The sequence below is a fragment of the Impatiens glandulifera genome, chromosome 5 (assembly GCF_907164915.1).
Source record: "Impatiens glandulifera chromosome 5, dImpGla2.1, whole genome shotgun sequence".
Taxonomy (NCBI): domain Eukaryota; kingdom Viridiplantae; phylum Streptophyta; class Magnoliopsida; order Ericales; family Balsaminaceae; genus Impatiens; species Impatiens glandulifera.
In genome coordinates this window covers 41,214,761-41,241,867 of record NC_061866.1, presented here as the reverse complement: position 1 = coordinate 41,241,867, position 27,107 = coordinate 41,214,761, and the positions used below count along the sequence as shown (strand labels likewise).

At 29.8% G+C, this 27,107-nt stretch overlaps 3 protein-coding genes across 3 annotated transcripts; 2 read left to right on the top strand and 1 right to left on the bottom strand.

The window, feature by feature from the left end:
• The first annotated feature begins 4,429 nt into the window (after positions 1–4,429).
• On the top strand, positions 4,430–9,161 carry LOC124938131 (chaperonin CPN60-2, mitochondrial). Its single transcript, XM_047478507.1, has 17 exons — positions 4,430–4,636; positions 4,757–4,781; positions 4,895–5,026; positions 5,621–5,780; positions 5,887–6,062; positions 6,170–6,265; positions 6,609–6,713; positions 6,804–6,890; positions 6,992–7,081; positions 7,322–7,402; positions 7,490–7,558; positions 7,631–7,804; positions 7,881–7,980; positions 8,177–8,280; positions 8,401–8,506; positions 8,619–8,697; positions 8,805–9,161. Exons 1-17 carry the CDS (start codon positions 4,599–4,601, stop codon positions 8,908–8,910), a joined length of 1,728 nt encoding a protein of 575 aa, XP_047334463.1. The 5' UTR covers positions 4,430–4,598; the 3' UTR covers positions 8,911–9,161.
• Positions 9,162–10,486: 1,325 nt separating this feature from the next.
• On the bottom strand, positions 10,487–11,738 carry LOC124938239 (hydroxyethylthiazole kinase). Its single transcript, XM_047478648.1, has 2 exons — positions 11,229–11,738; positions 10,487–10,905 (listed from the first exon to the last, which is right to left on the bottom strand). Exons 1-2 carry the CDS (start codon positions 11,721–11,723, stop codon positions 10,513–10,515), a joined length of 888 nt encoding a protein of 295 aa, XP_047334604.1. The 5' UTR covers positions 11,724–11,738; the 3' UTR covers positions 10,487–10,512.
• A 7,997-nt stretch (positions 11,739–19,735) lies between these two features.
• Positions 19,736–21,749, top strand: LOC124938240 (GATA transcription factor 1-like). Its single transcript, XM_047478649.1, has 2 exons — positions 19,736–20,007; positions 20,768–21,749. The coding sequence occupies exons 1-2, from the start codon at positions 19,852–19,854 to the stop codon at positions 21,350–21,352; spliced, it is 741 nt and encodes a 246-aa protein (XP_047334605.1). The 5' UTR covers positions 19,736–19,851; the 3' UTR covers positions 21,353–21,749.
• The last annotated feature ends 5,358 nt before the right edge of the window (positions 21,750–27,107 follow it).

Here is a 27,107-nt window from a genome sequence, read left to right as displayed (position 1 = left end):
GAGCAAGGCTACCGAAAGACTACTTTAGATAATTGTGTTTTCTTTTAGAGGTTTAGTGATGATGATCTCATCATCTTATTTCTTTATGTTGATGACATACTTATTGTTGGCAAGAATGCAAGAAGAATTACTAAGTTGAAACAACAGTTGAGCAAGTTTTTTGCAATGAAAGATTTGAGGCCAACGAAATAGATTCTTGGGGTACAGATCACTCGAGATAGAGCTGCCAAGAAGTTGCACATATCACAGGAGCGATATATTGAGAAGGTGCTTTGTAGGTTCAACATGGACAAAGCTAAAGTGATTAGTTTTCCTCTTACTACCAACTTTAAGCTAACAGATAAAGTTTGTCCTACTTCAAAAGAGGACATTGAAGATATGGATAAAGTTCCATATGCCTCAGTGGTTGGTAGCTTGATGTATGTTATGATGTGTACAAGGCCGGATTTAGCTCAAGGCAATCAAGATTACAAAAGTGTGTGGCCTTATCGACAACAGAGGCTGAGTATATGACAACAACGAAAGCTTGCAAAGAACTATTGTGGTTGAAAAGATTTATGAAGAAGCTTGGCTTCAAGAAACAACGCTATGTGGTTCTTTGTGATAATCAAAGTGCAATACACCTTGCTAAGAATTTCATGTTTCATAAGAGAACGAAACATATATTGACAAAGGCATTGGGAAGAGAAAAGTTGAAGGTGTGTTGTTCGATCGCTGAGATGGCGAACTCATCCTCATAGTCAGAAAAAGGGGAAGATTTGTTGAGTTTTTTTCCTTAGCCCATGAGGAAAAGCCCAGGAAATAGGCCCATCTTGGACCCTTCTTATAATTTGGGAGCAATATGTGAGTAGAGTGTTCAAAAATTTTAGCAAGAGAAAGAGAGAGAAAAGCAAGAAAGAAAAGAAAGAAAATTTTCAAGGTTTGGAGGTACTGTTCATTTCGAACCAGTCTTAGTGTTTTGATGATGGCTGGAGTTTGCACCGTTGGATCTTTCTAATTTTTGGACAGTAGTTTCACAACTTCTGAGCCAACATTCTGGACAGTGGAGATCGAATTATGAAGTCCTGAAGGTCGGGGTTTCATTGCCGGAACAGTAGTAATTATTTTGGTGATATTATTCCTTTCTTGTTCTTTGATTATTTCCATATTTATTGATGTGCATGTTTCTAAGGGTATGATGAATTTGTATTCCTCTAGTATTGTCTAGAAAAAGCTTTGTATTTCTGCTCTCTTACCGGTGGTAGTGGATTTTAAGTGGCACTAGGTGTCCCATGGTTTTTGACATATTGAGGGATTTTCCACGCTAAAAATGTTGTGTTGTTTGTGTGTGTGTTTGCTTGGTGAGTTACTCACTGTTTTAAGGGTTGTGTTGATTGCATTTGTGCATACCTATTTGTTAGCTTCCTCGCAGGTTTAAACAGTTTGGGAAAGTATTGTCAAACGAAGGTTAAATTTCGCATGTTGTTATTTACCGTTGTAGTGAATTTCCATCAATACAACCCCGTATGCTTTTACCCATAAACTTTCTCCAAAAAGAGGCATCCATTTGTTATCTCGAAGTCCATACTTGACGATGATTATTTTCATTGAGAAATCTTTACCACCATTTATAAAGGAGCGAAGTGTTGAAAAGGGTGAAGTCCTTAATTTCGAGTCTGCCATCAACAACGTTAAGCTTCGTTGTGTTCTATCTCACCATTTGAGTAATTTTAGATGAGTTGGATTTGCCCCAAAAGAAATTCTTAATGATTGTGTACATTCTACTAGCCATCGATGCAGAGATAGAGAAGAGTAGGGGTGTTCAATATTTGGTCTGAACCGAATATCCGACCAAAATTGAATTCGCCGAATTCGAATAAACCGAATTCGAATTTCATTTTCGGTTTTCGAATTAAATTTCAAACCAATTCGAATTCAAATACGGTTTTCGAATTGGTTTCGAGTTTGGATTTCAACTCGAAAACCAAACTGAAAACCGAATTCATTTTTTGTTATTTATTCTTCTAAACTTAGCTTAAGAAAAAGTTCAAAATAATCAAATTAGAATATTTTGAATTCAAGATTTAATAATAAAAGAAAAAAGAAAGAAAAGCACAAGTGGTTTAGTTGTAGAATAGTACCTTGCCACGGTACAGACTCGGGTTCAATTCCCAACTAGTGCAATTTATTTTGAGTTATTCTAATTCTCATTTATTCCAAAAATAAAATGTTTCGAGGAACTCGAATAACCCGAAAACTGAACAGATGAACATCCCTAAAGAAGAGTGACATAGTGAATGTTATGATTGTGGCGAGGGAGTTCTTAATGAAGACCAACATGTTACCTTTATAGAGAAGTTTGCTCTTCCAAAGAGTCAACTTGTTTCTCATTTTTTCGATGATAGAATTCCAAATATTATTGCAACTGAATTTTGAGTTATTCTAATTCTCATTTATTCCAAAAATAAAATGAACCGAGGAACTCGAATAACCTAAAAACTGAACAGATGAACATCCCTAGAGAAGAGTGACATAGTGAATGTTAGGATTGTGGCGAGGGAGTTCTTAATGAAGACCAACATGTTGCCTTTATAGAGAAGTTTGCTCTTCCAAAGAGTCAACCTGTTTCCCATTTTCTCGATGATAGAATTCCAAATATTATTGCAACTGAATTTGACGCTGAGAGGGAAGTCGAGATATTTTTATGGGAGATAACCAATTCTAAACTCCATAATTTTGGCCAATGACTGATGTTATGAACGTTACCGATGAAAAAAAGTTCAGGCTTTTCTTTATTAATCTTCAACTCCGAGCATGTCTAAAAAATAATAAGAATTTTTCGAAGAGAATGAAAGTTTTATGTTGTAGGTTTAGTAAGACAAATAGTGTAATCAGCAAAAAGTAAGTGAAATATGTAGTTGAGTCTTCTCGTCTTTCCTATATTAATTCCCATGAAAAAACTAGCGTAGATGGCGCTCTCGAATAGTTTGTAAAACTATCCATAACTACAATTAAAATGAGGTGATAAATGATCCCTTTGTCTAAGCCCTCTCAAGTTTTTGAAAAAACTCACATACCGTATCATTGATAAGAATTGAGAACTTAGATTCAATAACACAAGTTTTAATCCACCTCCTTCATTTCACTCCAAAACTCATCTTCTCAATGAGAGAAAATAGAAGATTTCAACTAACGTGATCAAATGCTTTTTCGATATCAAGTTTACAAAAACATCTCGTCCTCTTTTTCTAATAATAGAGTCAATGCACTCATTTACAATGAGAGAAACGTCGGTAATCTGTCTATCTTGTACGAACGTCATCTAGTTAGGAGAAATGAGTTCTGACAAAACAACTTTTAGCTTATTAATTAAAAATTTTGTCAAAATTTTATAAAAGCTCGTCACAAGACTTAATAGGTGTAAAGTGTTTGACTAATAGATAATATATATATATATATATATATATATATATATATATATATATATATAATACAAATTTAAGAAACTCACAAAATATTAAGATATACATATAAGAAGGTCTCATTCCCTAATTTCAAATATCTATTTTAGTGACTCATTATATTAGAAAATTAAAAAACAATTTCAGATATGTTAAACATATCTAGTTTGCTGTTAAGGATGGTGTAAACACGGATTCGTTTTGGCTTTCTCGTGGCGTATAATGAATAAGAATAAACAATCTAGAAAGAATCAAAGACAAGAAAAGATATAATAGTTGTAAGGTCTTAGTGTAATTTGACTAGTTATCTTATCTTTATCTTCTTAAAGGTTTCCGGACATTCAATTAGTCTACTTAAAAAGTCTTGCCTCACCTCACTTCTTGTTTTGTCCCGACGATAGTATAATTAATTTCTATATTTTTAGCACGCACTTTTTGGACTATGTAAAGCCAATAAGCCCTCCCGCTACATTAAGGAACTAAAGCACTAGACTAAACCAGAAAGCAGATCCAATCGAAGGGGGCCTTAACTGTCCGAATGACCGAGGCGTCCCCATCCAATTGGATGGGTTTTTCCTCCACTTTCCCGCGGGTTAGTGGATTTTTGTACTGTTCGAGCTCTATTTTTTTCTTTCAAAAAAGGATTTCCCTTTTGTCCTCATGAGTGGGTCTATCGTCGAAAATCGACCAGACAATCGAATTGTATAAATTATAAAAATAAACGATAAACGACCCACCAATAATTTCTAATGTTATTAGTATTATAAAATTGTTGATCCAATTAAACAGAAGAAAAAACACAATATCAATTTAAATTCCATTACTAAATAAAATAAAATAACTTTTAAATCATTTGAGATACAATTTATTTTTTCACATTCATTTGCATGATTGCATGAAAATAAATGAATAGGGATTATGGAGGGGTTGAAGAAAATGGGTTAATGGATCTAAAACCCTAGAGAGAAATAGGGCGGCTTTGACAAAACCCAGCCGTTAAACCCACTCTTGGTTAAAACCCTAGAGCTTTCTTCTTCTTCTAGACCCTTCTCTCTACTTCTTATAACCCATTTCTCTCAGACCAGTTTCTTCTCCATTTTGTTCTCTCTCTTCCTCCAAGAAACAGTCTTTCTTTCTTTCTTTTAGTTTTCTAACATCATGTACCGCTTTGCCTCAAACCTTGCCTCCAAGGCCCGGTAAGTTTCAACAATCTGTATCTTACAATGGTGAAACTATCATCATTTCTTGCTCTAGTTGTTAATCTTCCGCCTTCATATTTCTAACAAGCAGTTTTTTCTTTTGGGTTCCAAATACAGGATCGCCAGGAACTTCAATCAGCAGGTGAATATCTCTAGACCCTTTCTTCCTTTTTGATGTATTGTATTTTCAAGCTTAATTTACTCCTCTTTCCGTCGTTATAAGTATATATGGTGTCTTCTTGTTGGGAAATGCAGATCAGTGGGAGATTGAATTGCAGCAGAAACTATGCAGCAAAAGAAATTAAGTTTGGAGTTGAAGCTCGTGCTTTGATGTTAAAAGGTGTTGAGGAGCTTGCTAATGCCGTTCAAGTTACCATGGGACCAAAGGTAATTCTTAAATGTTTTTGTTTTAGTTGTTTGTTTCAGGGATTGTATTAAGTTGAGATGCACTTTTACGTGTTTGATGATGAATTTGTTATATTGAGTATGTTACTTATTCTACTGTATGAATGTCAAACACACATAACTTATATTTACCAGCAGTTGTCCATTTTCCTGTTGAAAAGAATCCTATTGCCTTCTTATCATTGTTGAGTATGTAGCTGCTTAGATGTAGAGGTAAAGGAATTGTTTTAATTTTTTAGGGCAGGATTATGGTGGAGTCTGGGGGTCTTGTTTAGTAATGGATTGTTTGAATGATCTATGTTACATACAAATAATACCGTTTGATGCATCAATCTGTGTTTTAAGTTAAATGACACCATTCTACCTTTACTTTTATGATGACCAAACAAGTAACGAGTAATAAATAGAGTTTATAAAATGGAGAGTATTTTGGTTGATGATTTGAGACTGTAGAAGTGTGGTTGATTGGATAGTGTTTTTAAAAAAAAATAGTTTCTAATAATCCACATCAAACAAGGCTTGGGTGTTCCTCGATAAGGTCTTTGAGCATATTTGTTTGCTTTTGTTAAATTGCAGGGTCGCAACGTGGTGATTGAGCAGAGTTATGGTGCTCCCAAAGTGACAAAAGATGGTGTAACGGTTGCAAAGAGTATTGAGTTCAGCGACAAAGTCATGAATATTGGTGCAAGTTTAGTGAAACAGGTTGCCAATGCGACAAATGATGCCGCTGGTGATGGTAAGACTCTTTCACTTTGAATGATGTGGATGTAATTCTTTATGGCCATTTCCCCCTTCACTTGCCTGTGTTAACCCATATATGATAATTCTCAATATCCTTGCAGGAACCACTTGTGCTACAGTACTTACCCGCGCGATATTCGCAGAAGGCTGCAAATCTGTTGCAGCTGGTATGAACGCCATGGACCTAAGACGGGGTATTTCCATGGCTGTTGATTCTGTTGTAACAAACTTGAAGAGCAGAGCAAGGATGATTGCTACTTCTGAAGAAATAGCACAGGTCTGTTGAAAATATCTATAACATGAACTAATGTCGAAGAATGAGATGGAAATATCTAGTAATAATGTGTTTGTAAGAAATTATTCATCTTTGATTGACCTCTATAGGTTGGAACCATATCTGCTAATGGTGAAAGGGAAATTGGTGAGCTGATAGCTAAGGCTATGGAGAAAGTTGGCAAGGAGGGTGTGATCACCATTCAGGCATGTCTTGTTTTCAACTTGTGAATGGTCTGTTTTGGTATAAATTTTTTTCATGATCAAATTCAGAAAAAATCTACATATGTTGTGTTCGTAAAAAATCATTGATCTAAAAAGTAATGCAAAAATCTCTATACCAACTGAAGCAAAAAATTACAGTACAATTTGGTTCATGATATAAAAATTGATTTGTATAGCAAATGAAGCAATTAAAATCACACTATTATCCAAAAAATAATCTGATAATGATACAAAGATTGTGTTCAGCACCTCTATGCTCTTATTTACATTCTTCTTGACAATTTAGCCAAATTACTAATTTTATGTTTCTGTTTTAATCTTGTAGGATGGAAAAACATTGTTTAATGAATTGGAAGTTGTCGAGGGGATGAAACTTGATAGAGGTTACATATCCCCATATTTCATCACAAACCAGAAGAATCAGAAATGTGTAAGGATATTCTTCTGCTGCCCCTGAGAAATTTGAGATGAAAATGTCTTTTCTTTTGCCTCAAATCTCACGCTTAATTTCTTTTGACAGGAATTAGAAGATCCTTTGATTCTTATCCATGAGAAGAAAATATCAAATTTGAATGCTGTTGTCAAAGTTCTTGAGTTAGCTTTGAAGGTTTGTTGATCTCTCCTTACAATCTAATGCTTGTTATAGCTATATATTATTACTTTCCCAAGGGTTGTGTTGCTGACAAGTCAATTGTTTTGTTTCCTCAGAGACAAAGGCCATTGCTGATTATCGCGGAAGATGTTGAGAGTGAAGCCTTGGCAACTCTTATTTTGAATAAATTACGCGCTGGGATTAAGGTTTGTGTTATTAAATATAGTCACTCTAGAGCTTGTCTAATGAAATTTTTGAAAAGAAAAAAAATATTTTTTTCTGCGAAAAAGCTTTGTTTGATGAAAATTGGATTTTTTGGGTTAAATGACTTAATTGGATATTATAAAAATAAAGTAAGGATATTTTAGTTGATGATTTTTGATTGATGAAGTAAGTCCTTGTTTGAAAGTTGTAAATTTTTCTCATGCTAAGTTTTCATTTTGTAGGTTTGTGCCATCAAGGCCCCTGGCTTTGGGGAGAACAGAAAGTCTTGCCTGCAAGATCTTGCCACTCTCACAGGGGGTGAAGTAGGTTCATTCACTTATTGTGTTGTTACATTTGACGTTAAGAGTAATAGAATAGTTTGCTAATTCATCTTATGTTTGCGGTTCTAGGTAATAACTGAAGAACTTGGTATGAACCTGGAGAATGTGGAGTTGACTTCACTTGGTGCATGCAAAAAGGTAAGAGTGTTTCTAAATCACCATTGTGTTTCTTTGAGAAAATTTTATTAAAATTTTAGATTGTTTTTTCAGATCACTGTATCTAAGGATGATACAATTATTCTTGATGGTGCTGGTGACAAGAAAGCCATAGAAGAAAGATCTGAACAGATAAGATCGGCAATTGAATTAAGCACATCTGATTACGACAAAGAGAAATTGCAAGAGCGATTAGCAAAGCTTTCTGGAGGGGTTGCTGTACTGAAGGTCGGTCTGGCTCACTCTCATAATCATGTGTGCCTCCTTATAATATGTATTATAAAACTTGCTTATTGTCATGCAGATCGGTGGTGCTAGTGAAGCTGAAGTTGGTGAAAAGAAAGATAGAGTCACAGATGCTCTTAATGCTACAAAGGCAGCCGTAGAAGAAGGAATTGTGCCAGGTAGGGCCCATTTTGTAAACATTTTATTGCTTTTTGTCAGATTCTTTATATGAATCTGGATCTAGACGAGATATCGCCTAAGTCATACAAAGAGGCCATGGTTTCAGATGTTTTTATGATTATTCTTTGAGAAGAAATTCAAAAGTTAGAAAAAAAATAAACAGAAGAGGAGAATGATCAACTTTTTAATATTCAGGTGGTGGTGTTGCTCTTCTATATGCATCGAAAGAATTGGACAAACTGCCAACAGCAAACTTTGATCAGAAGATTGGTGTTCAAATTATTCAGAATGCTTTAAAGGTAGGTTGGTGCTTAAAATTAACAACCAAAATACATTTGATTTCACATGCTAGTGTTTTGCCTAATTTGCAAAGTTGCAACACATACTCATAATGATGTTTGAACTGGAAAAATACGCAGACACCAGTTTACACAATAGCTTGTAATGCTGGAGTTGAGGGTGCTGTCATTGTTGGTAAACTACTAGAACAAGACAACCCTGATCTTGGTTATGATGCAGCCAAAGGTCAGTAAAAAAAATTCTCCTTTTTTTGTGTTGACTTCATTTACCTTAAAACTACACCATTGAATCTTTTAAAACTTGTTATCTGATTTAATTGTCAATTAACTACTACTAGGTGAATATGTTGATATGGTTAAAGCTGGAATCATAGATCCATTGAAGGTTATCAGAACAGCTTTGGTTGATGCTGCTAGGTAAGTTAGCTGAAGAAGATCTATCACTCTTAAATGAAATGGAATAGTTTCTATATTTCTTTTATGATTTGATAATAATAAAGTTTGCCAACTTGAATGATTTGCAGTGTGACATCGCTAATGACAACCACAGAAGCAATAGTGGTTGAACTTCCAAAGGATGACAAGGAAGGTTCACCAATGGGTGGTGGTGGTATGGGCATGGACTACTGATAATATATAGTTTTTCGTGGTTCTGACTCATCTCTCGACAATAATTTTGGTATCGAAATCAATAAATCAATCTCCGAATTTGTAATCATTGTGAGTTATTAAGTTCAGATAGCATGTGTAGGATATTATTATAGAACCAACCCGCAAGCAGCATGTCTCTTTCATTGTTGTTTTGGGATTCGATTTTTCATAGGCAGAAACATTTCTGCTGAGTTATATTTTAACCGATGGAGGCTATAGTTTTGTTTTAATTTGCTTCTTGTTGCATTGGATTTGCATTATTGGTGGCTAGGCCATCTTGAATTTCAGTATCAGTCCAAGGTTAATGGTTATTGCTTTTGATGCCCTTAAGGATGAATGTTGATTAGATTTCCTTGTCTGACTCTGTTTTTCTTCCGAAAGATGATTTTTTTCTAGTTTGACTGGTAGTTAAATTGAAGATGTAGTTATGGATACATAAGAATTCTCTCTATGTATAATAATAATTTTTTCAAATTTTACATTAATTTTATCATTTTCTATATATATATATTAATTTTGTTCAAATTTTATATTAATCTTATTTTTTTTAAAAGAAAAAGTATAATATCTAATCATATTAAAAGGTTAATGTCTCATATATATATATATATATATATATATATATATATATATATATATATATATATATATATATATATATATATAATAATAATTATTATTATAACTATTTAATATATATAATAATAATAATAATTATAACTATTTAATGTTAATGATCATTAATTTTTACAAATACTTTTATTTATGTTTTTTATGTAAATCCTATTTTTCTTTCATTCTTTCATAAAAGACATAAATAGACATAAATAAAAGTGTCATCAACATGTGCTTTTCATAGAGCAAAGTTTCACTCGATAGACCAAAGTTCAAAATAGTAGTGCAATGTTGGACTTGATAGACCAAAAGTTCAAAATAGTAGTGCAAAGTTGAACTCGATAGAGCAAAAGTTCGTGTCCAATTTCTATCTCTAATTTCGAATTATCTGAAACACTAATAAATACATTTAAATATATAACATTATTAATATATTTATTTATTCTTTATAAGATTTTTAAATTATTTTTTTATAATAATATAAATTTTCAATATATAACATTAAAAAAATTCATTTATAAAACTTTATCAAATTTTAAAAATATATATAAATATTTTTCAAGAAAATATGATAGAACGGTGTAAGGGGGTATTTTTTGGAACAGATCAGGGATGATATTAAAAATTCTCGAAGTAATGGAGCTGGATTATCCGCACATTGTCATCCCTAATATCAGTCTCTCCTTGTAAAAAAAATGACAAAAAATGTATTGATTCTTTAACTAGTTTAACTTTTACTAAGCACACCTTAATAATTTAGAAGACTTGTAAAAAAAATGACAAAAAATGTATTGATTCTTTAACTAGTTTAACTTTTACTAAGCACACCTTAATAATTTAGAAGACTTGTAAAAAAAATGACAAAAAATGTATTGATTCTTTAACTAGTTTAACTTTTACTAAGCACACCTTAATAATTTAGAAGACGGTTAGCACAAAGTTAATAACAAAATCACATACCATGCATTAGGGGAAGTTATAAATATTAACTCGTTTAAGAACAGTTTCTTGATCAAGCCCATGTAGTGTATCTATCAAATTCGTCCTCAACGAAGCTGGACCTTTGGCCACATCCATACCAATCTCTCCAGAAACTCCAAATATCGATAATGCAGAAGCTGTAGCTTCAAATGCATGTTCAGGATCAACCGCAACGAATGCAGCCACAAGAGCAGTGACCGAGCAACCCGTGGCTGTGATTTTCTGCATCAAAGGAACCCCATTTCCCGCACCAACAACACGCTTTCCATCTGTTATGATATCAACAGCTCCAGAAACCGCAATTATAGAACCACTTGCTCGAGCCAATGACTGAGCTGCCTCTACTGCATCAGTAGACTTGTGAACACTATCTGCACCCTTTTGGAAATTAAACATATATTAAGCTCTCACTTGTTACAAAGATACCCATATCACTATCATTAAGTTCAATCTTATCTGGGTGTTGATCAGAATGAAATTCTAATTATTCTAGATTCAATCTAATTGCTTTCAATACCAATCATCAAACTTAGACACAAATCATAAACAAACCCTTTTCCATCCTCTCAATGAGAGTCATGATCATATAATCTCAAGTGATAAGCCAGTCCCTTAGTCTAAACAAGGTGGACTATCTACAAGACTACAAACAACTAATTCTTCTTCAATGGAAGCTAGAGAAATGAAATGAAAGCAAATACCTTTGTGGGTCCAATAGAATACCCAGAAAGGGCAATAATCTCGGACGCGTTACCCCTAATCACAGTAGGACGGAGTCCTAAAAGATCAAGACAGGCCCTCATTCGAAAACCGGAAGCTCCGATTGCTACTGGGTCGAGAACCCATGGGCGTTGTGATCGATTCGCCGCCTCCGCCGCGGCTTTCATTGCAGGAAGCCAGCTGGGTGTTAGGGTTCCGATATTGATACAGAGGGCATCAGTGCATGGGGTGAAATCGGGGATCTCTTCCAGTGAATGAATCATCGCCGGCGATGCGCCAGCAGCGAGAAGGGTGTTGGCCATGAGGTCCATGGAGACGAAATTGGTGATGCATTGGATAAGGGGGGCTCTTTGCCGGAGTGTGGATAGATGGGTCCAAGCTGTCGCAGCCCAGTCGATTGGGTGGCCGGCGCCGCCATTATTGTTGTCGTTGGACATCTCTTCCCACCGTTTCTCTCCCTCTTCTTGGACTGACATTACAAAGTCCTAGACGAGAGTAATCATCCAATAGGAACCTGGATAGGGATCCGTAGTAGACATCGCAAACGGGTCGGATATAGCGGATTTTTACCCGAACTGCCCGTTACTACAATTTTTCTCCAAAATCGAATGAAATGGGTCATGGGTGGGATGGTATTTTGATAATGTTTTGAAAATCGTTCCAGTTATAACTCAAAATTTTGGGTATTCCGGTTTCACCAGTTCAACCAATTAAAAAAGAAAATGTAATTTTTTATTTTATATGTATTAAGTAATTAATTACTTAAATTAGAAAAAATCATGAATAAAAGAAAGTTATTGTCAATTGACAATACACTAAATACATTTTCTCCTTAGCATATTTACATATTGACAGTTATTATTATTATTATTTATAATTAATATTTTTTTATTTCAAAATCTTTAATATTTTTCTTATTTATATATTTCACTTCTTTTCTCTCATTATCTATACTAATATAATCCAAGATCGTCGATTGGAACTATAAACGGTCACACTCTTCAGGAAGAACAGCCGCCTGTTTGGAACCATTCGAACCAGCGCCGTAAAAGGTCACACTCATCAAGAAGAATGGCCGACTATTTGGAATAATTGGATCGGCGTTGCAAACGAGCATGGGGGAGAATAATTTCCTTGTTTGGAACCAATCGGAGCGACAAACGGTCAATTATCGAGGAGAGAAAGAGAAACGTATATGTCGGAGATAACCTTTTGAACCGAAAAATTTCGGTTCAGATTTTGAATCGAACAGTCTGATCAAACCGGATTTTGATCGATTCGTAAGGTAATGGTATTAAAGTTAGAAATCGAATCGTTCATCTAACCGATTCGCGATCGGACCGGTTCGACCGCGTATTTTAAAACAATGCCCTTGTCTCGATTTCATATCGATTCGAACAATTATAAAAATAATTAATATATTTATTTATTTTTCAGATGTTATAAAAAAATTAATTTTTTTATAATAATATAAATTTTTAATATATATAATTTTCAAATATCCGTTTATATAATTTTATGAAAGTTTTTTTTTAGATAATATTGTATAACAGCGTCACACAAGAATTACCCGAAACTGAAGGGAGCGGGAATAACAGTAAAAAAGATTCACAAAGTAGAATGGGGCGAGATGGTAAAAACATTCCGCCCCGATCCGTCTCATTTAGGAATACGAGTTGGGGTGGGCTTGAAAAAAGTTTGAGGTAAACTTGAAAAAATAACGAGAAAATTATAAATAAAAGATAAATGTAATTTTATCCTTTTTTTTTTTTTAATTAGAAAAAAATATTAAATTAAAATTAGTAAAAAATTAGGATATATCACATTTATACTATAAAAAAAATAAAATATATATATATAAATAAATTGAACCCACCCGAAACCGGTCCCTTGTCATCCTTAATTGCTCCACAACATAAAAAAATTATCATATTACTCCCTCAACTTCTATAAAATCTTCGTTTGTTTCTTAAACTTTGTGTTGGGTTCAGTTCATTTTGTATAATTTTAGTAATATAATTTTCTGGTGAATGAGAAATTATATTATGAGAAAAATAAAATAAAATGAGAAGTTATAAGAAAGTGATGAAATTTGTTGGTAATAGACTTGAAATGTTACTGTAATTTGAATATTTCATTTTTTTAAAAATAATTTTTCTTTAATTTTTTGTGCTGGAATTTGTATGGTTAGATTTTTATTATTAATTTTTTTTTTGTTTTGATAAATAGTTTTGACATCCTATTTAACAATTACAACGGTCATATATGAGTTCTGGAAAACAGATACATTGTGATAGATAATTTATTTTTTTTAAAAGAGAAACATTTTTATTAGCCTACTAATGAACAAAGAGAAACATCCAAAAGAGGTTCAATTAAATAGACACTAAATATCATAAGTTAATAAAAAAACAATATGATACATGTTTAAGAGTGTAGTGAACATAAGATATTAGTGCTGACAATATTACTAATGTGTGACGAAATTTGATAAAGTTGTGAGATTACAAATGTTTATAATTGATATTTGTTTGGCAACTAGTATATTTATTTGAGTTGTAACATCATTTTTTTTTTGTAATTTAAAATTGCAACTTTAAAGTTATATAACTCGATCAAACATTAGAATGTGTCGCAAATGTCTTTTTTAAGGGACATCAAAAGTTTATTAAAATGTTGGGAAAAACTTTTATATATGTGCTAAAATCGGTTTAGGGTTTAGTAGGAACATATAATTTTTTGTTTTTATCATGGGTTTGAGTCTTCATATTTGAATCATTTAAAATAAAAGAATTCAAGAAAATAGTCATATTTATCTCGATTATTTTCGTAACATAATAAAATGAGAATTTGCAACGTAAGATCAATCTGATTGTCTCTTTTTTATTTATTTATTAAAAACGTCTAAGAATTTCTTAACAATACAATTGACTAATTCATTTAGGATGGGCTCGAACTTTAAAATTGATTTTAAATCCGTTCAAACTAAATTTTAACTTTAAGAGGGTATGAATTTGTTCACGTGTACAAAATGAGATTTTATTAAAATAAATGATAAACTTAATATTTACTTTCCAAACTAACGATAATAAAAAAAATGATAAATATAGGAAATACCATTTTTTACTATTAAAACTATGTCGATTACTGATTTTTTTTATAGAATAAACAGTCTTATCATGAGAAATTGTTAAAGGTCCCGTGTATAATTTTAGCGACGAATTCATCAACCGTAGTTAATAACAAGGCACTGTATACATTTTTTAGCGACGGTAAAGATCCATTGTAGGATTTATGTATTGAGATGATGTATATTTTACTAATGGTCTGTTTTTTTATTATGACATCGTTGTCAATAATTTGTATAATTACAGAAATTCATACTTTTGTACACATAATATAATTATACAGAAATTAAGAATAATATTTTTATTTATTTTAAAATGGTCTATCTCTATTCAAAAATAATAAAAATAATTTAAATGCAATAACAAAGCATGATTATAACATAAAATAAAATACATTAAAATATATATGAAATGAAAAATGAGATTAAGTTTTCTTTTTCTTACAAAAAAAAAAAAATAATAATAATAATAATAATATATATATATATAAATAATTATGAAAAAGTTGAACAGTTTTTTTTTTTTCTATATTTATTGTTTTTAACTATTTTATTTTTACAATTTAGATTTGAGTTGGTATTATATTTTTTTTTTCGCTATTTGTTTTAGCCTTAGTCGTATTATTCTTAATTTTTATAATCTCAATAATATTGTAAGTGTTTAGGATGGTTTGTTGATCAAATATACACCAATCTTGAATTTGTATATGTCATTTTCTTAATAGCAAATTAGGATAAATTTACTGATTTTGTAATATTTTTTTCCATAGTCGGAGATATGTTTACCAACATGACAATTTTCACTGTCGTTCAAAATATTTGGTAGAGATTTTTTTCGACACTATTTTTTTTTGTTCGACTTGCTTTATTTCATCACTCATCATTACAGTTCATTGAAGTCACCTTAAAAAATTATAAAATTGTTGAAGTTTCTTCATTAAAATTTTAATTATAGTAAACTTGTCATATTATTTAACATCTAGATTTTTTTATTTAGTTATTTTATTTTATTGATTTTATTTTGCAATATAATTTTCTATATATAACTCCTTATTTGAATTTAAGATATTTGATAGATTATTAAAAAAATAAATTATATTTGACCAAATGTTTTCATACAAAAAAAAAAATATCACATTTTTTAATTCTCCTCAACCAAGTATTTATAAGACTAAATGAAAAAAAATAAAAAAAAAATCAATGTTCAAAATACTCACTTCCCTAATTAACCTCTCAATCCCTCTAATTTATTATTTTTATTTTTGAACTTATAATTTTATTAAAATTATTAATTTATAAAATATATTTAAATGTTTGTTGATTAATATTATTTGCTTTGAATGTATGTAGAGGATCCTAATTGTAAAAATGGTACTAATATTTTTTTAAAATAATAAATTTTGAATTTTAAAAAAGTTATATTATAATAAGTTAACTCAAAATAAGTAAATATGAAAATTAACTATTTATACTTATATAATTTAGGAAAGTTCTAAGATTAATTCACGATAAAACATTTAACAAGACACATTATTTTCTAAGAACTGTATCGAGCAGATTTTGGAATATAGAAAAACAAGCGAAAAACATTTAAGTGGTGATGTTATGAATGTTCAATTTAAAAAAATAGCGACTGCGTTATTAAATCTACACAATTTAGTAAGAATAAATTTGATGGATAAAAAAAGAGAATAATATATTTAACCATCTATGATAACGATAAATTTAAAAAAGAAATCAAATACAATAATATAATCAAATGATATCTTTAATATATATGATTTAAAACTAAAATGTGAATGCTACAATGTCAACAGAGCTATTAATAACTCATGTTAATTGATTTTGATCCAATGATATTATCTTTCTAATTTATCTGAAACTTGGTTTGATAATTTTATTTATTAAACTTTCATTGTTACATATTTACAATTACTTTAAATAATAATAATAATTTGTTATTAATTTGTATTGATACAATCAAATAAAAAATAAAAATATGCAATGCAAAATGATCAAAACAAAATTTGATAAAAAAATATTTTTGCTAAAAGTTAATATAAAATAAATTTAATCTATTTTAATTAGATTTATTTTTATAAAAAATGTCAAAAAATAATGATTTTTATTTAATAATTTTTAAAAGTAATTATAATTAGAATGATTATACAAATTTTTTATCGGTTATTTATAAGTATCTTCTCGACCTTAAAAATATATAAAAGCAAAATATAATCAAGTTAGGTAATTTAAATGGTAAAAATTTATCGTTTAAAGTTCAAATCGTATTGTTTAAATAAATAATATTAGTCACTCCAAATAAACTATGATCAAACAAATTGTTTAATACCATGAATATTAATTATATCACATTTAAAGGCAAAGAAAAACAAACTATTATTAATTATTTGGCATATTTGCAGTTGCAGAAAAATTAATTGCTCAACAAACCTTATTTATTCATAACATCTCATTTTATTTATTTTTAACATATCTACAACAAAAGATAGGATGGTCAAACAAGAAACGTTTCAAAAAAAAAATTAAACACATCCCAAAAAGAAAATTGTAATTATCCTATTAGATAAGCATAATTCAAATTATGGAAAATTATAAATCAAAAGATATTCATAATTTCATGGCAAATTGGAGAAAATAAATTTCTAGATGTTAACAATAAAAAAAAATATGGAGTAAAGAAAGAACCCTTAAATATCTATTGGCAAAATAATGTTATAAAGTTGTAACATTTAAATATAATATTAGCAAGTCATAATTTATTAATATAGTAACTTAATGGTTAAAGTAATTATTTTTAAGAAAATAATTGTTTATTCATTCCTACTTAGTTTTGAAATAAACAATGTAAGAATGAGACACCAATCTAGTAGTTTATTTTAATGTTTTTTTTTTTTATAAAATATTTTTCTAGATTATGTTTAAATTGGTTTGAATATTTATGAGATTTTAATTTTAATATCTCAATTATAATATTTATTTTAAAAATGGGTATATACATTATAGTTAGATAGTTGGTTACATTCATTGAACTTCAATGTTACTTTGACTTACACATTTAAAAAAAAAGTGAAATTTTTATCAAAATAAAATTTAATATTTCAATTGGTAGATAATGAATATCAAACTTTTTAAAAATGAGTATTTTATCAATATTATAATTATTTTTTATAATTATTAAAGCAAAAAGTAAAAGTGAAAGTTATTTTTATTTGCATTTTGTATAAAATGTGTAATTGCATTAAATGACTTTTTTTTTTTTAAGTAAAAAGTGAATAAATCTTAGAGAAAGTTTTAAATTATATTTTTTAAAAAAATATTTAATTTGATTAAAAAAAAAATTGTTTGGGAATGTAAATCACTTTTTTAGCCTTAACTATAACAAAGAAAAAAAATGTCAAAAATCCCTAATTAAAATTAATCTCAAATTTAATTTCTTAAACTTATTTTAAATTGCAAGGTAACTCCAAGGATTAGTGTAGAATAAAAGCTGGTTGGGAAAGATTATTTTTCTTAAGATTTTGTAAATCTATAAATTTAAAAAAAAAAAAATTTAAAAAAAATTAAAAAAAAAAGTAAAAAAATCACTGCTTATCCTAAAACAAATGTGGTAAGAAAGTAAAAAGCTTTGTAGTAAATAGTAAATACAGTAAGAAAAAAATAAAAAGCAAAACGACAAGGGCTGCTAGCGTGTCACTATCCAATTGGTTCAATGACGTGTCAATTAGTGCTTTGTAAGAACCGGGTAGATCCCGTCCGTTTCCCCTGTGTACAAAAATGCCCCTATATTTCTTCTTATTTACGGTCATACCCTTTTCTCATTCTTAGCAAATAATATATGTACTATGTCCTCCACAAATTACAAGGAAATTTTTACAATTTAGAAAAAAATCAAATAGTTTATTATAGTAATTTAAATTTAAATGCACAAAATAATTTTCTTAATCAAATCTTAGTATATTAAAATTAATGATGATCTTTAATATATACTATTTTTGTGAATATTCAAATTTAAGGAAAATTTTCAAATTTGTTATTGAAGAATGAATGTATATTTTAAAATTATATTTTAATAATAAAATAGAATTATTAAAATTGTATTGGCATTGCTTGCTTGCACATGGTAGTAGGCCCACAAAGGAAAATAAGTGATTGTTGCACCTTGCCCTTGTTCATGACTCATGGTAGATGAGTGGAAGATAGCTTTTATTATTACTATTTTTTTAAAATAACATCCTTTTGAAGTTAAGAGAAATCAAACATGTAAAAGTAAAATTTCATTAAAAAAAATTATTTAAAATTATAGACAATGCTTATTCGAAAACCACCTCCGAGAGCTAATCGAAGAACACGTTGACAAAATAAGTCTCGATACACATATTTTTATCAAAGTAGGAAGAAACCCTACTACATAGTTGACATATTTTCATCCTTAAACTAGGTTGAACAAAGTCAAGATGATTGATGGGATCAATGAATATGTGATGAATAACATTCACTAACAGTGACTAATTCAGACAACCTCCTCATATCTCCAATTTTGATGATCAAAATCACTACATTTCACACTTGTTCATAAATACTATAATCTCTTGCTTAAAATACCTTCGTGAGAAAAGTAAGATCAAAACATACTAAATGTCTATCTTTAGTTAGAAGTCTTTGAACAATTAGACTATCTTATAACATATTACAAGTATAAACGAGACAACAAAGGAAACTTGTCTAAAACTATGAACGAATCGGGTCAAGTTAAGTTATTGATTGGACATGGATCCAAAAAATGGAAGTTAAAACCAAATTGATAACATTGTTAAAATAAAAATAAAATTAATAACATACTATGACATGAGTTATAGACGTCAAATATTATGAATAATTAAAATAAATACTATTATTCATTAGTGGGTCGGTCTTATCTCAAATAGCAACCGATTCGATGTATTCTAACCTTCTATACGTGTTAATATTTGATTTATTCATACACATGACGTATATGATTGCCAATTATATAACTTTTTTATTCTTCAGAATGATTTATACGATAGTTGTAATGAATTTTCTTATAAATACAATATAAAAATAAAAATCAAATATTATGTCCAATGTTTTCCCACCTATTTCCCACCAATCATGGTGTATAATTGTTGATGCTTAAGGATGAAGTTTTTATTTTTATTTTTTTTGTGTGGTGGGTATGAAATAGAAAATAAAAAATAGGGACTAATAATGAAGAAATGTAAAAAAAAGGGACTAAATGTGAAAGATAAAAAAATGGAAATATCAGACATGCCTTCTTCGCCACCCAAAAAAAACCCTTTGAGAATGTTGACGATATTATAGGCAGCCAAAAAGAAAGTGGGAGGAAACAGCCTCCATCTTCTCTCTAAAAACAAAAACTGATAAATTTTCTCTCACTTCTCAAAAACCCTTTGACCTTTCACTCTCTCTTCTTTACCATGGATGATGGTGCCGCCCGTTTTATGGTAGACGATCTTCTCGACTTCACTTTGGACGCCGGCGAGGTCGACGATGAAATCGATGAAGACAAGACCCAGAAACCCTTTTCCGCTTCTTCTTCCGAGCCTTCCGACGACCGAAGCCTCTCTTTTCCGGTATGTTTTTACCTATTTCCGTTGCTTTTTCCCTTAACTCGCCCGAGTTTATGCCTGACTCGGTCTCCCCTGACCTAAAACCTCCGCGAGTTTAAACGAGTTTTGTTGACTCAGATACCAAAATGGGTTTGTCTCGGTTGGCGACATTATCTAAGCGTTTCGACATTTTCACAAAATGAAAAAGATTGAAATGACCATTTTACCCCTGGCCCATGGGCCTTGGACCCTTTCATTTTTTTTTAATGTAAGTTGGCCGAATATGCTCGGGGGTACTTTTGACTTTTCCTTTTTCCTACTTTGGTGGCTGGCTGGCTTACTTTCCTATTTTTGAATTATTGGGTTCGAAAAATATTAATAAATGTTGTGGGGGACGGTTTTTTAATTATTTTTTAATTATTTTTTTATTTTTTTTTGTTTGTTGATTAATCTCTACGCATGGGTGGGTGGGTGAATGGGTCCCTATCCATAATGAATTTACCTATTTACCCCTATTGTAATTTGGAATATTGCAATCATGGAAGGATATATAAGTAATTGCATTACTTAGTTGCCCACATTTGTATATAGAAAAATGTTGACATAATGTCTCCATTATTCAAATTTAGAATCCAATCTTGTTATTTTAAAATAATTAAGCAAATATCTTATAGTGGTGGGTGGGGTTTAATTTGTTATATTAATTTGATTAATTTGAATTAATTTGAATTAATTCATTATTAAATATTCAAACACTTAGATTTAAAATTTTGTTGTTGATCAGGAATGTGTGGAGGAAGAACTTGAATGGATATCGAATAAGGATGCCTTTCCTTCGGTTGATACGTTTTTCAACTTCACTTCCAACAATCACGAAAGCCCGATTTCGGTACTCGAGAACAGCAGCAATACGGTTGTTAGCCATAGCCAAAGTCAAAGTGGCGGGGGTTGTTATGTGAGCCCGTTTGTGTTTGTTCCTGTCCAGTATCCAGTTAAGGCTCGTAGTAAGAGGCGTAGGAGACATAGACGTGGATTTCCAGAAATACCATCCCAGTATTGTTTTGGCACCAAAATTGCGGCTCCTATTAAGGTGGAGAAACTGGTTCAGCAGCCCAGGTCGGGTTCTTCGGGCATTGGTCGGAGTTGCCAGCATTGTGGTGCGGAGAAAACCCCTCAATGGAGAGCAGGTCCGATGGGTCCGAAAACTCTGTGCAATGCTTGTGGGGTTAGGTTCAAGTCAGGTAGGTTGGTGCCCGAGTATAGGCCAGCTAGCAGCCCGAGTTATTCGGCGTCGTTGCACTCGAATTCTCATAGGAAGATAGTGGAAATGAGAAGGCAGAAGCAGGTGGTTGTGGATATAGGAATGTAGGATTAGGTATTTTTTTCTTTTTTTTTTCATATATATTTTTTTTAAAAACAAATTTCTCCTTTTTTTTAAGTTTATTTTTTTTAGTTATGTCTTCAGAGACTAGGGAATGAAGGGGTTTCTTGTATCTTTGCTTAGATAGGTGTTAGTGAACCTTATTTCTTTTCTGAATCCAAAAACAAAAAAACTAAAAAGGACAAAAATTTTGAGTTTAGTGTTGTGTTCTTGGTTAATTTTATGGTAATGGATAGAAAACCATGTCTTAGTTGGAACCTTTGAGGTGCTAATTGTTTCATTTGACTTGTCTTGTCTTGTTGATGTTTAAATCTAACTTTGGTCAGTTTGGTTGTAGTATTGAATCTTGTTATATAATGAATGACTTATGAACAATTGTTTTGTATGTTTTGAGTTGCAAAGTTGTTGATGGTTGGCTGGTATTAGTAGGCTTTTGAAATTTGATTAGGGCCATCGAAAATATGTCTTATTAACCGGGCACAACTCGGTTTCTTTGGTGCTTGCTTTTCGATCTTTTTGTGTAGCATTTTGGAAGGAATTTCATTCTCATATTCTAAGTTTGTGCTAGGAGAATTGTTTCAGATTTTGGGAGTATAATACTCCAATTTTGACATCTATTTCAATTTGTAAGGAAGTTACAAATTGAAGGGCATTTTGGACTGTACAAATGGATGGACAGTATTATTATTATTATAGATCATGTTGACATCAAATTGCTCCTAAGTTGTATACATTAAGGATGTAAGATAATCGACAAACGGATTTTAAAACAAACTATTTTGTTGATCGGTTTAATGGCTGTCGAATCCGCTAAGCCGATTGACTAATCATGGTTAAAATATAAAAGAAGACATAATTTAGTTGCACCTCGAGCTAAAACGTATAATAATTCTTAATATTTAAGTTTTTCAACTATTGAATTAACCTTAATGTTTGAAAACTATAAATAATAATGATTTTTATTTTACATTAATTCGATTTATTTTATTAGTATTATTTTTAATACTATTTAAAATAAATAAATTGTAAGTACAATTGATTATTTATACTCATTAAATTAAGTTATGTTTTATAAATATTTCTAGTTTCCTTCATTTTTATTATATTATATTATAATTATGTTAACAAATCTTGTTTATCATTACTATATGTGTGAAAAAAAAAATTAACAAATACAAAGTCAATTTTGAAATATTGATGGATATAATTAATTGTTTATATTTTTAATTAAAATCAAATATATGTTAAAGTATTTAAAATATTTAAGTTAGATATACACAATTTAGTTAAGATTCTTAGGATAAGATTGCATTAAAATTTACCATATTCAACAAAAGAATAGGATTTTGTAAATATTGATAAACAAAAATTGTTTTAATTTTAACTTTTTAATATTTTATCATAATATTTATGCATTATTAAAATAGTTATATAAAACATTGAATGTTGCATTTTTGGACCTCTAAAATATAAAGATAAAGATCAAGGGTAACATGTGAAGATAGAGATCAATGTTAGGTAGTAGAAAAGGTTAAGATTCTTGTGATTCTTTTAGTTGTCTCATATTATATGATTCCCATAATTATTTTAAAAATACTTTATTATTTAATTAACCCCATACTTTGTTTAAAGCGTTACTAATATAAACACGACGAATCTTTGGTCACGGGCTGAAGTCCACCTAGAAATAATTTTTACGGTAAAAATGTGAAATAACTCATAATTTTTTTCAATTTAATTTACTATTTTTCTATCTAATCATAAAAAATGGGTAAAACTTATCCATTCGTTCTATTTATAATTTTTTCGTTATTTTTTTTAAGTCAAACCTAAACTTTTTTTAAGCCCACCCAACCCGAATTCTCAGATCTGGTATTTAATATAAAGCCCTGAATATAAAGATAGACAATTGTTAACCATATTAAAATTATTATGATCCAAAATATACTATTATTTAATTATTATTTCAAAATTAAAATACTAATTTTTTCAACTTGTATTTGACAATTGGAGCCTGCCATGTGCACCTCATGAGATTTGTCTTTCTCTAACCCTATTTATTTAAATGAGATTTGCTTTGAAATATTTATTTAAATGAGATTAGTTTGAATGATATTATTAATAATGAACAGCCTGCAATGTCGTGGACTGATCACTAATAAAAGTGATTAGTATGCAATCTTAATCATGTTCTTAATTAGAAATTCAAATTAAGAATTGATTAGGTTATTTTTGTAATATTTGACTTAGCTTATAAAGAAAGAGAAACTAGGTCAATTGTGGAAGAAATCAACCTCATTATATCTTATTCATTCCAAGTTGAACCTCAAATTTGTAAAATAATTGTAAACAAATATAGATTTATTTCATTGACTAATGCTATTAATTTTCCTTTGACAATGTTAAAATTTTCGTGTTAATATGTATAGTTAATTGAAGAAAAGTAACGGATTAATACCAAAATAATGTTAATAATGAATTAGGTCATTGAACATTTGTTATTTGAGATACACGGTTTTCATATCAATATTTTGAAGTATATTTTGAAATTATGCAAAATGATACGTCGGGTTCAATTCTCCTTTAAAACGCCTAATTTGAAGTGATAGTCATTTGCTAGCTTTCTAAATTAGTAAAATTTAGTCTTTGAAAATTTGTTGTTAATTAGGATATTAAGTACCAAATATAGATTTATTTTTAATGACTAATGGTATTAATTTTCTTTGGACAATGTTAAATTTCTCATGTTATTAGGTATCTATAGTTAATTGAAGAAAAGTATCGGACTCATACCAAAACATGTTAATAATGAATTAGGTCATTAAACAACTATTATTTGAGATACAAGTTTTTCATATTAATCTTTTGTAGTAGATTTTGAAATTATGTAAAATAACACGAGTTCAATTTTTCCTTAAAAGGCTTAATTCATCTGCTAGCTTTCTAAATTAGTAAAATTTTGTCTTTCAAAATTTGTTGTTAATTAGCGAAATTAGGCCAAATTCTTTATGAATGTTTTGAAAAGGTGGATGTATAATGGTGTCACTTAATGAAAAAAGTATGTGGATGTATTAGCAAAATGTTACAACTTAATGAAAGAAAAGATGTGGAGAGACCTCCCATTAATACGACAATAAACAAAACTAAAAAAAATCCAAAAAATACTCTTAACTCGCCTTATTGAAAGAGACCTAAGAAAAAGAATCAAAAGGAGTCAAAGAATGTGCCTCAGAACTCCAAAGAAATGAAGTCAACATGAACCTTAGTTACTTTCTTAGTAGCTTCATTTGCATGTTTTGACTTTTACCTACAACAATTATAGTTAACGTCACTATAAAAGTTTATGAATTTCTCTGATTTGTAGACAATTATAGTTACGTCACTATACAAGTTTATGAATCTATCTAATTTGTAGATTTGTCGATTTTTTTTTCTCAATACTAATGTTCCACTTGTATTTTATTGGATTGACATCTATCGTACTTTTATTTATATCCAGGTCCGGGCCTGGAGTAAGCCCGACAATCCCTCGGGCTAGGGCAACCCACTTCCCAGGGCAACCCACTTCCCAGGGCAACCCATTTGTTACAAATATTAAAATATTTAGTTATATTTATTGTAATTGTAAAAATAAATGGTTGTAACTTGGTGGTTCAAGATATGCATTTAAAATTTTATTGTGGTTATGAGTTCAAATCTCACTAAAAACGATTTTTTTTTTTTATCAAATTTTAAAACTAGACTTAAGGCAGCAAAAAGTATATCGAACTTTTTTCTACCGAGATTAGGGCAGCCAAAACCTCGGGACCAGTTCTGTCTATATCAATTCTAAGATGTACTTTTTTTAGGTTTTTTTAATAAAGTTTTCTTTTATCCAAAAAGAATTTTGTTTTGAAAACACTATTATATATGTATGTCATTCTTGCTTGAATTCATAAACTTTAGAAGTCTCATTGCATTACTGCAGTGGATTCATGTAAAATTATCATCTAAATTGTCATGTAAGAATGTTTTTTTACATAACATGCTGTACTTGCTACATTGCTACAATGAGTGAAATTAATACCTTAAATCGTAACAGTCTTAGTAACATACGAAAAATTATCGTGAAAGTTAATCCCAAAATTTGTTTTTCAATGATATCTTTAGTCACTAAGCTGCCTTTAGGTCATCTATTTGTTTATAGATCCATATGCATTCCTTATTTAGTTTTAAATCATGCAATTTGCGTTGCAATATAGCCTCTGATTCATCTTGAAATTGAGCATGCTTCTTGAAAATCTATATATATATAATGATGCTTAATTTTGAAAGTGTCCGGATTGCTGGGTCGAGAGCTGTGGTTAATTTGGATACTATGTGAAAGTAAATGGATACTTGGGTCGGATTGTGGGTTGACCCACCCATAAACTTAAAACGGTTAAAAATAAAATTAAAAATGCTATAGGTATGGTTCGAACTCGCAACCTAACAAAACAAATACAACTCTTTAACCAACTAGGCTAATAACATTTTATATTTTAAATTCAAATTTGATGAACGCGGAACGTTGTAACAATATATTTTTACCTGTGTATCGCACGGAGATTCTCCTAGTTTGAATAATCTTTTATACTTGTTAGATTGGACCAGAAGTTAATCTAAGCGAGTGTAATCATAATAATAGTCCTTAAACCAAAGAATTTAAAATCGAAAATTCATTTAAAATTGTTACTCTAAAATCAAGAATTTACTTAAAATAATAATAATAATATTAGTTATATATTATTATTATTATTAATAAGAATTTTTATAAAAACTATTTAATTTATACTTAATTATATATATATATATATATAATTAAGTATAAAACTATTTAAAAAAGAATTATAAGTAAATGATATTATAAAAAATGATATTTACCAAATTAGTTATATTAATTCATTTATTTAAATAAATAATATTTTCGTAAAATCTTATTAATGTATATTTAAAATTGTAAAAATTAATTTTTGTTTAATTAAGACTGGGCTTGTAGCGAATTATGAGGCCCGAGTTTTTTCATGGTTTACTTAATGTTGGGTTGGACTGGTATTTTCATATTATTTTAATTAAGACTGGGCTTGTAGCGAATTATGAGGCCCAAATTATTTCATGGCTTACTTCTACATATTATCCATCCATTTCTTGCCATATATAAATTATAAATTAATTGCAAATTAGATTGTATGTGTTCCCTTAAAAGAAAATATTTGTTGATATAGATCTTTTATTTTCTTCATCTACCCTTTGACATATTGAGTACAATAGCAAAATATATTTAATTTCTCTAAGCTTGATTGTTTATGTCTAAGTTGGTCTCTGAGTTTTCTTCCTAACCAATCCAATTATTATTTAAAACTCGAATTTTAACAGTTTTAGAAGAAAAAAATGTTTATTATATTGAGTTTGAATTTCGAATCTCGCAATATGTAAAACTCAACTTTAACCTTTACGATTGTTTGAAGATTTTTTTCCCTATGGGGCATCGGTCTCTAGACTCCGACTTGGTATTTTTTTTGTTACGTCGTTATTTAATACTGGATATTTTATTAATCTATTTTTTTTCTCTTCTTAACACTGGATGTTCATTTATGAGAAAAGTTAAAAATAACTACAAAATATTAATGTTTGAACAAAATTAATATAATTTAAAATTTGAACTCATATATTATAAAAGCGAACCGAATCCAAATCCCAAATAGTAATTAGGCCAAAATTAAAT

What these genes read in the sequence shown, in the direction of transcription:
- LOC124938131 (XM_047478507.1), top strand. Translation starts at nt 4,599, where the DNA reads ATGTACCGCTTTGCCTCAAACCTTGCCTCCAAGGCCCG. An exon ending in AGGGTGTGATCACCATTCAG is followed by an intron (nt 6,266 to 6,608) that starts GCATGTCTTGTT and finishes TTAATCTTGTAG; the next exon opens with GATGGAAAAACATTGTTTAA. An exon ending in TTATTCAGAATGCTTTAAAG is followed by an intron (nt 8,281 to 8,400) that starts GTAGGTTGGTGC and finishes AAAAATACGCAG; the next exon opens with ACACCAGTTTACACAATAGC.
- LOC124938239 (XM_047478648.1), bottom strand. Translation starts at nt 11,723, where the DNA reads ATGTCAGTCCAAGAAGAGGGAGAGAAACGGTGGGAAGAGATGTCCAAC. An exon ending in ATTCTATTGGACCCACAAAG is followed by an intron (nt 10,906 to 11,228) that starts GTATTTGCTTTC and finishes AATTTCCAAAAG; the next exon opens with GGTGCAGATAGTGTTCACAA.
- LOC124938240 (XM_047478649.1), top strand. Translation starts at nt 19,852, where the DNA reads ATGGATGATGGTGCCGCCCGTTTTATGGTAGACGATCTTCTCGACTTC. An exon ending in ACCGAAGCCTCTCTTTTCCG is followed by an intron (nt 20,008 to 20,767) that starts GTATGTTTTTAC and finishes GTTGTTGATCAG; the next exon opens with GAATGTGTGGAGGAAGAACT.